A 9,946-nucleotide genomic window follows, 5' to 3' on the forward strand; every position below is an offset into this window, starting at 1 on the left:
GATAGAAGTCTGTCTAATAATCAGATAGAACGGTTAAACAAAGGAATTAAAATGTATACAAAGTATTATATTATTAGTAATAGACAGGCAAACATTATAATACTTTCTCGTTTGCCGTAAGCATTCAGCAAATACGCATTTATATAATTTAAACATCTTTGAATGACTAATGAACATTTAATTTCACAAACCTTGCAAACTTAGTGGAATCCAGTTGTGAGATCTTGTGAAGTGTGCATGTGGCCTGCATGATCGCGTGTTCTCTGCATGACGGTCGGTCTGTGCGAATTGAATGCGAACAGGAGGAGAGTTCAGCTTCACTGGAAAATGAAGACACGCGATCGACAAACTTTAAACTCATGATTTCAAATTATGCTGAGCTTTATGCATTTGCCCACTGTCATATTCATGTCATTTTCACTGTGTGCTGTATATAAAATGAGTGTTACCTTGGCTTTATTTGAAAAAATATGATTCCCAATGCACACAAACGTCCCAGAATACTGAATGCCCTGTTGGTTACAGTGTTTACTTCCTTTTTAATTATATTTTTATTAAATATTAATTTTTTTGTGAAAAGTACTTTGTCATCTAAATTATAAGTATGTTTATTTTACACATTTATTTTTTAATCCATTTTCAAATGATTTCAAATTTCTTGAATATTAATTAAAATAACTACAATTATATCTGCTTTATATCGGCCACCCTGCTTTCCATGATATCGGCATCGGCTGTCAAAAAACACGTATCGGTCGACCACTAATCTTTACTTAATATCCTTATGATTTCTGGCATAAAAGAAAAATGTATAATTTTGACCCATACAATGTATTGTTGGCTATTGCTACAAATATACCCCAGCGACTTAACACTGCTTTTGTGCTCCAGGGTCACTTATTAAGGTGAAGTGCAAATTCTGATATTTATATATGGACTATACCCACTATATATTGCAGGTTTTTTAAAAAAAATACAATGAATTATTGATATATTTCTGAAAGGTCACTTGAAAAATGGATTTGCATTAAGTTGTATAATTTGGCAACCAGACACCCTGGTCATGCAAAGCTCATTGTCATGAAACCTGTACTGTATTCTTAGATAAATTGTAGGTTTTTCCATGCCCCACATATAGAGTACGGACCGGAATTAAATTAGATCAGATTGAAACTGATGTCTAGCCCACCCGGTGGCATACAGGCTATGTTTCAAAACCACATTTCTATAGTTACCCCCTTTCCAGAGTAACTTTATCTCTACAACATGCCAAGGGCTCACATGTACTCTTTGCTGGTTATAGTAAGGTAATGCTTTTTACATGACGTAATACTTTATTGGTACGATACGCATTGTAGCAAGCTGCCAGACAATGAGGTGCTTTTAGTGTACATACGAGGAATTCTTTAAACATTTAACAGCATATGGTATACTTACTGATTCTTGAAGATAATACCTAACAGGATAACATGGGGCCTCATGTGCAGCTTTTAAACCCTCAGAGGTTTACAGGAGTTCTAACTTTTCATTTTTCACAAATCCTGAAATGCCTCGCAGGCCCTCCAGATATGTTTGGACATTCATTCGAAATTGAGTGGTTTTATCCATATGTCTTCCTCCCTTCATTTGGTATCCAATCACAAAAGAGGGCAATGTTTTTCTGAAAATACGCCGTGTGGATTTAATTGCTAAATGTTAAATGCTGTATTGAGCCCAGACTAATGGTCTTGCCTATTCCAAAGAAGAGAGTCAGGAGAGAAAGAAAACGAGCAATACGTTTCAGAGCTGTCCGTTCAGAGCAAACAGCCATGGATTACCCATCAGACCACATGGAAGATTAATGGCCAAGCTTGTAGCAGGCTAATTTAGAACAATAACGGCCAATTAATTACGTATAATAAGGCTTTCTTGCCTAAATGCAAATGCTGGCATTGGTGTGGAAGCTGCAAGTTGTTTCTTGATTCCCCAGTGGTGAGTTTGACTTTCCATCTGTTGTGTTCTTTTGATAAATTGAGGTGTGCTTAGACTTCTGTATCTGCAGATGCTATGCACTGTCTGCTGCTAATTGCAGTCCTAAACACACATGACCATCTCTCTTTTCGCTGCATTGTGTTTTCTTATCTCATCTTATCTTAACTCAACTCATCTTAACTCATCTTCAGTTAGTTCTTGTCCTCAAATCTGTTTGGATCATAGACAAATATGTGACCCTGCAGCACAAAAGCAGTCTTAAGTCGCTGGGGTATATTTGTAGCAATAGCCAAAAATACTTTGTATGGGTCACAATTATTGATTTTTCTTTTATGCCAAAAATCATTAGGATATTAAGTAAAGATCATGTTCAGTGAAGATATTTTGTAAATTTTCTACCGTAAATATATCAAAACGTAATTTTTGATATATATAAAAAATTAATAATATGCATTGCTAAGGACTTCATTTGGACAACTTTAAAGGCGATTTTCTCAATATTTAGATTTTTTTGCACCCTCAGATTCCAGATATTCAAATAGTTGTATTGTTGATAGTTAACTCAATAGTTGTATTGTATCTCAGCCAAATATTGTCCTATCCTAATAGACCATATGTCAATGAAAAGCTTATTTATTCAGCTTTCAGATTTTGAAAAATTGACACTTAAGACTGGTTTTGTGGTCCAGGGTCACATATGTGAAAAATAATTACATCAGTAAGGTGCATTTAAACTGACGAGAGAATTTAAACATCCAAACTTTTTGATTGCTTGATCGCCTAAAGTTCTTGATTGCTGCTAATTTCTTTTTAGTTTGTCCTGATTGAGAATTGACTTTTTGCTGCTCTGCATAATTAACATTCCTCCGAACACTCTTACTGCCTGTTTCATCAGGTCACCTTTGAGGAACACAAAGACAATCTGGCCCGCATGTTCACCGAGTACCAGCGGATGGGTTCTGAGGGAGGATCTGAAAGCATAATCAGAACAATATCTGGCACCAGTCACGATTCTCAGTTCCTTGCCTCCGCCAGTGGTGAGCTGAATGCAGAGGAGACCGCTCCATCTACTGTAATTGAGCTACGTGTGGAGGAGAAGGTCACTGATCAGCCTGGAGACAGTGAGGAAACGAGGACCCAGATCCCAGTCACAGTGTCTAACATTCTGGCTAGAGATGAGGAAGAGAGACAGACAGACACCGTTGCCGCTTCTCCACAGAAAGGGGATGAAGGTGAACAAGATGCTACGAAAGAACCAGGAAAGGATAATGAAGTGAAAAGTTTGGAAGACAATCATAAAACAAAGGCTAACATTGATGGAGAGCTGGAAAGAGGTGAGGCTGACATCACAATGACTGAAGGTAGAGCTGATCTGAGTGTGACAGATGATGCTGACAGTACTCAGACTGTGAAGCAGTACTCTGAAGCTGTGAAGATGTCAGATGAAGATGATGGCAAAACAAGCACTGCTGAAACTGAACTAAATGTTCAGGTTGAAGATAAAGAGAAAGGACCTGGAGATTCTTCTCCTGAAGCTGTAAAGGAAGCCAGAGTGGAAGAAACCTCTGAGACTTCGGCCCACCAGGAGACCAGCACAACTTTGGCCTCCGTCACAAAGGAAGATAGTGCCGATGTTTCCTCAGTCAGCAACTTCGTAAAGGTCAGTGATGACAGCACGGAGGAGTCGTCTTTTGTTTCAGCCACAGCTGGAGAGACTGATGACAATGGTGCTGAAAAGGAAGATGAAGGAAAGGAGAAAGAAAAGAATCTAGAAACCGATAAAGCTGTGAAGCCACTGCAAAATGAGAAAGTAGAGGAAACCGAGGATGTACCAGCTGCCATGATGGAGGTGGATTTAAACCAAAGCACCTCCACCGATGAGACCAAGCTTCACACAGAGACTACAGCGTCTACAGCTAGCCCTAGCACTGAGAGTGTCTCACAGGATCCAGGAACTAACCAAGACACTCTGAAGACAGCAGGGACCGAGACCTTAGCAACTAAAACCAAAGAGATTAAAATTGCTAGACTGGATGTGTCAAGTGTGGCCTCAGACACAGAGAGACTGGAGCTGAAGGACGCCTCAACAACAGTAAGTTTTGCAATATTAACAACAGATTAACTTGATACCAGTAATTCACTAAATTTATTGATTAAACTTCATGAGGCAAGAAAATGACTTTCTCATAAGGTAACACAAAACAAATATTAGAATAACACATGCCTCTTTTGCAGAACCTGAGCCCAAATCAGGCAACTGCCTCAAGCCCCTCAGCTCAGGGCAATGAGGGCTCGTCTTCGGCACGGTCCACCATGTTCCGTATCCCAGAGTTCAAGTGGTCTCATATGCACCAGCGTCTTTTGACCGACCTGCTGTTCTCCATCGAGACCGATGTGCAGATGTGGAGAAGGTAAGAGAAACACAGAGAACCAAAGAAGGTCAAATAGGCAAAGGGATAAAATATCTGTATATGTGACCCTGGAGCACAAAAGCAGTCTTAAGTCGCTGGGGTTTATTTGTAGCAATAGCCAAAATTTCATTGTATGGGTCAAAATTATAGATTTTTCTCTTATGCCAAAAATCATTAGAATATTAAGTAAAAATCATGTTCCATGAAGATATTTTGTAAATTTCCTACAGTAAATATATTAAAACTTAATTTTTGATTAGTAATATGCATTGCTAAGAACTTCATTTGGACAACTTTAAAGGCGATTTTCTCAATATTTTGATTTTTTTGCACCCTCAGATTCCAGATTTTCAAATAGTTGTCCTTTCCTGACAAACCATACATCAATGGAAAGCTTATTTGTTCAGCTTTCAGATGATGTATAAATCTCAATTTAAAAAAATGTACCCTTATGACTGGTTTTGTGGTCCAGGGTCACATATGTTCTTCTTGTTAAAATCAATATTGATCAAAAAAAAAAAAAATCACCACACTAATTTGCATCAGGTTCGAGATGGTTCTGTGAATTTGACCATCAGAATCTCATACAGTGCATGCTTTATACCTTGCTACACTACAGACTGTAGACAATGGACATTTTCTGTCTGTGAAACTGTCCCGAAATTTCACGTGTGAAATAACTTAAGGGATGAGTAGAAATATTTTGGGCTAATCGACAGATGCTGTCGTTAGGTATTAACCTGATAAGTATACTGAATTACAATATTATGGTCTTATTCAGTGACATAGAGCTTGGGAAATGTGCATTATAAATAAAAATATATTTCAGACTGTAATTAAAAGTAAAACACAAGAATGTTGATTACCTTGAATTACCCTTCTGCTGCCTCACAGACAGTTCTCTGTCATGTTGCATTAAGTTTCATAATTTCTTTCATAATTTCATAACTATTTTTCTCACTTCTCCCCGCAGTCATTCGACTAAGACAGTTATGGACTTTGTGAACAGCAGTGAGAACGTGATGTTTGTGCACAACACTGTCCATCTAGTCTCTCAGGTGGTGGACAACCTCATCATGGCCTGTGGAGGAATCCTTCCTTTGCTGTCTGCAGCCACCTCTTCTTCGGTTAGTATGCGTTTCCGACAGCCTGTCTACACCTGAAGCGATCTTCGCGTCGCATTGCGTCAAAAGCAAACAGAACCTATTACAATCAGCCATGCTGTCTACATGGGATGCATCAGGATGGCTCAAAACTTTAAGTTGCTGACAGTAAATGGAAGCACCCGTTCTCTATCTGACTTACTCCATCCACTTGTGCCACTCCTGACAATAGGACAGATGGATTTGGAAAGTTCGCTTTCGTGCCTGAAGTGCTGTGGTGTGATGCAATGCATTTCCCCTGCCACTGATGTGTTTCAGTCACACTAAAGGACAGTTAGGTTAATTGAATTTGTCCACACTTCCTCCGTTATTGATTGGACATACTGTAAGTTTGGCAGTGTTTACTAGGAGACATCAACAGATTTCAGCAGTGTTCTTGTCATTATGAAATTCTATTAGTTATTAGTTTAGGTTATTTGATATTTTGACTAATTTGATTATGCGTTAATCTTCCAAAAAATGCAGTGCCCTCTTTTTTTAATTTAATACACCTTTCAGGTTTTATTGTGTATAGTTAATATGAAATATAGCGTTATAATATAGTGCATTAATATGAAACAACAACAAACAAGTATTGCCATTTTTATAAAAATTTAGTAACTTACTCTGCCTCTGAAATAACTTTTCATGCAACATCACGAAAGCTGCTTAAGTTTCAACCAGTAGTGTTTCAGGAGGGGAATGGCCTCCACATTTGCATTCAGATCCGTTCCTGTACGGAACGACTCTATTTCTGGTAGATAAAATAATACCCCAGCCAGCATATTTGTTTCTCATTGAATTTCCTGTTACAAAAGTCCACATTACAAAAGTAAAATGGGTTGCAGACACAGTTACATGTCTTAAAAAAAAAAAAAAAAGCATGCAGATTTTGCATAAGCCGAGCAATCTTGATGGTTTTCCATGCCATTCACATAAGGGATCATTTCAGTCAAGTCTGAGAGAACACTTAACTCATGCTGCGTTAGAGTGTACACACTAAATTAACACAGATCTCATTAGACAGAAGAGAGTCTTAATGATCATCATTTATATTCTTGTGAGTAATTTGAGTACAATAGCTATGATAATGAAAAGTGAGGGTGAGGATAAAGGTGACCATCAGTGCATTATGAAGATTTGAGTGAAGATGGTGCTGATTATGAAGGCTGTAGTTACAGTAATGATGATGATGATGGCACTGTCTTGCAGCATGAGCTGGAGAACATTGAGCCGTCTCAGGGTTTGGCTGTGGAGGCGTCACTGATGTTCTTGCAGAGGCTGATCAATCTCGTGGACGTGCTGATCTTCGCCAGTTCACTCAACTTCACTGAAATTGAAGCAGAGAAGAACATGTCTTCTGGAGGAATCCTGAGACAATGCCTGCGTCTGGGTATATCTCTCTTTCTGTCTTTTCATTTAGTGCTGTTTGCTAAGGCTTGTTATTAGTCTGTTAAGGCTTATTACAGTAGCTATTGCTCATACTAACCCTACATTATTAAACTTTGCCATGTAACCTGCCCCGAACTGTTTGTTCTACAAACACAGATTTGTAATAACATTGTGGCTTGTTGCGGGGAAGGTAGGATCTGAGATATTCATGTATATATGGACTTGAATCAATAAGTAACCATATAGCAACACCTTAGCAACTGCATAGGAACATGCTAAAAATGCTCAAAACACCTTAGTAACATCCTGACAACCATCCACGACACCCTAGAATTGTGATAGTGAGTTTTGCATGGGCAAGAAATACATTTTCTCTATATTACCTTTAAGAAGCTTAGGGTGTGTTAGAATTTGATTTTTGAAAGAAATAAATTTTTTTTCAGCAAGGATACATTAAATTAATCAGAAGTGACATTTATAATGTAAACATTACATTATATACATTACATACTTTTACATTATATAATGTAAAATACTTCTATTTGAAATAAATGCTGGAACTTTCTATTCATCAAATCCTGAAAAAAAAAATATATATATATATTTTTTTTATATATATATATATCATGGTTTCAATTGATTCCAACATTAATAACAAGTGTTTCTTGAGCACCAAATCAGCATACTATAATGATTTCTGAAGGATCATCACGAGAATAAATTACATTTTAAAATGTATTAACATAGAAAACAATTAATTTAAATAATATTTGACATAGTCGTACACTACCAGTCAAAATTTTCTGAACTGTAAGATTTTTTGTTTTTTAAAGAATTCTCTTCTGCTCACCAAGCCTGCGTTTATTTGATCAGAAATACAGCAAAAGCAGTAATATTGTGAAATATTTTTACTATGTAAAATGATTCTAATATTCTGATTTGCTGCTCAGAAAAACATTTGCTAGTGTAACATTTAAATCATATTTGACAGTATTACTGTTTTACTGTATCTTTGATCAAATAAATGCAGCCTTGACTGCAAAACTCCCAAAACAGTAAAAACTCTTTTTGAATTGTAGTGTGTGTATATCCCTGAATCAGTGCTTCATCTCTTTTTCCTGTCCTGCTTACTCACTGTTAGTTCCTCCTCTTTTCTCATTCCTCCATCACTTTTAAATAATATCCAGCTCTTTTTTTCTCAACCTGTTTCTCTCTCTCGCTCACTGACCCCCTTTTTTCACCTAAAATCATCCTAACCCCTTCATGGGGAATCAACTCGCAATTGATTTTAATTGAGTTTGATGTTAGCATGTTGATAAGCTAAACATCTGGAGCACTGAGGCAGCTCACTAGATTTTGGAGCGGAGCCATTTTTGCTCATTGATTTCTCTCTATTGGCTCATTTGGTAGAGGTAATAACTGCTTTTCTCTTCCATTCCTCGCTCTCTTTCTCTGTTTTGTGGGATTTCTTTAATAGCGTTATTACAAGCTCTCCACACTGCAGTGCTCTAAAATGACGACCGTCATCAGGCCATTGACTCTAATGGCTGTTTTGTAGCCTGAGGCACCTCCTCCTTTATGTGTCTGTGTATCACAAACTGTACTGCAGCGTTATAGACCACATAACAGAAATCCAGCGTTCAGATCGGTTACATTATTAATTTCTCTTTCTCACACAAACACCCCACACACTCTACATGACCCTCCCTGAAGCTATCTAGACACCATCAAACTCCCGCTCCTCTAAATACAACACTTGGTGGAGTGAGAGAGAAACTGAAGCCTGTTTTTAGGAGGGCTGAAAGTATAAAATGAATATTTGATGAGGTCTGCCAGTGTGTAATCTGATTTGGAATCTGTAACAAGGTTCTGTTTCTATAGCTCTCTTTCTGTCTTTCGCTCACTCCTTTGCTCAAATGACTAGAAAGCCTAATGGAAAAAGCTGGTCGGTTCCCGCGCTGGAATAATACCTTTAATCTGAGCGTTTAGGAGTTTACATTTGTCAGTTGTCAAGGTATGAGAGGATAGAAGGTTGAATAGAGACATACCCATGCACAGTCACGCACACACATTATCGTGCAGTGCATTAAAACAAAAACACATGCACCATGCACTGATCTTACATATAGCATGCAGTACATCAAATTAAATGCAGTAAGAGGATTTTTCTGCACCACGCTGGTGGAAACCTGGCCAAAATGATTAAACACAGATTAAGCAACGTCATCTGTTTTCTAAATCTCATACAGTTTAATGCGTTTTCCTTTTCGACTCTATGCAACTGTTATGTCTTGGAGAAGAATTACCTTGGAACGTGTTTCTGTATTGTTGTTAATTCATATAACATTATTCTATACTTGGGTGTTTATTTTTAGTGGTGCTTGCTAAGTAGTGATGTATGATATATTGGTACTATATTTGTTAGCCAGTAATAGAGATTTTTAATCTGTACAAGTAGATATTTGTTATATATTGTTATATTATATTATATAAAATATATGGGTTATATTTGGATTACCTTTGCCATCTAACATTAATTAAATGTAATCTTTAAAAACACTAATAATTTAATAAGGCAGTAAATGTAATGTTTTACTAATCGAAAATGAATATCCTTAATATATATATATATATATATATGCATTTGTCTCTGAAATGGTTTTCAAAACTGTCCTGGAGCAGCCCAGCACTGTCTCGCTCATCGAACACACCCGATTTAACTCGTCAGCTCATTAATAGAGACTTTAAGACCTGAAGTGGGTCAGAAAAGGTAAAGAGAGTTGAGAGAAAATATGATGCTTGTCAGATCCACGTCACCGTTCAGCAGCGGCAGCTCTTAAAGAAATAACAGCCAAAATAACATAATAACCAGCTGCTGTGATGTCTATTAGTCTATTAGTGTTTGATCATTTAAATTTCTGTATATTTCTGCTGAAGGGCACAGGTAAATATGACATTTATTATAATGGGTTTATGTGAAGATTGTTTTAAGTTCACTTAAATTAGAAGTTATTTTTTAAAGTCTAATAA

General features: G+C 37.1%; 1 protein-coding gene across 8 annotated transcripts in view; it reads left to right on the forward strand.

The window, feature by feature from the left end:
* The window catches only part of LOC107598261 (lipopolysaccharide-responsive and beige-like anchor protein), a 228,872-nt gene that overhangs the window by 60,857 nt on the left and 158,069 nt on the right, over positions 1-9,946 (forward strand). For all 8 annotated transcript variants that reach the window (XM_016289545.1, XM_016289547.1, XM_016289551.1 and 5 more), the window contains 4 exons: positions 2,867-4,063; positions 4,207-4,382; positions 5,356-5,509; positions 6,737-6,917. In XM_016289545.1, coding sequence (XP_016145031.1) covers positions 2,867-4,063; positions 4,207-4,382; positions 5,356-5,509; positions 6,737-6,917 — 1,708 coding nt within the window. The remainder of the gene's footprint in view (positions 1-2,866; positions 4,064-4,206; positions 4,383-5,355; positions 5,510-6,736; positions 6,918-9,946) is intronic.

The sequence above is a fragment of the Sinocyclocheilus grahami genome, unplaced genomic scaffold (genome assembly GCF_001515645.1).
Source record: "Sinocyclocheilus grahami isolate Dianchi unplaced genomic scaffold, SAMN03320097.WGS_v1.1 scaffold249.1, whole genome shotgun sequence".
Classification (NCBI taxonomy): Eukaryota; Metazoa; Chordata; class Actinopteri; order Cypriniformes; family Cyprinidae; genus Sinocyclocheilus; species Sinocyclocheilus grahami.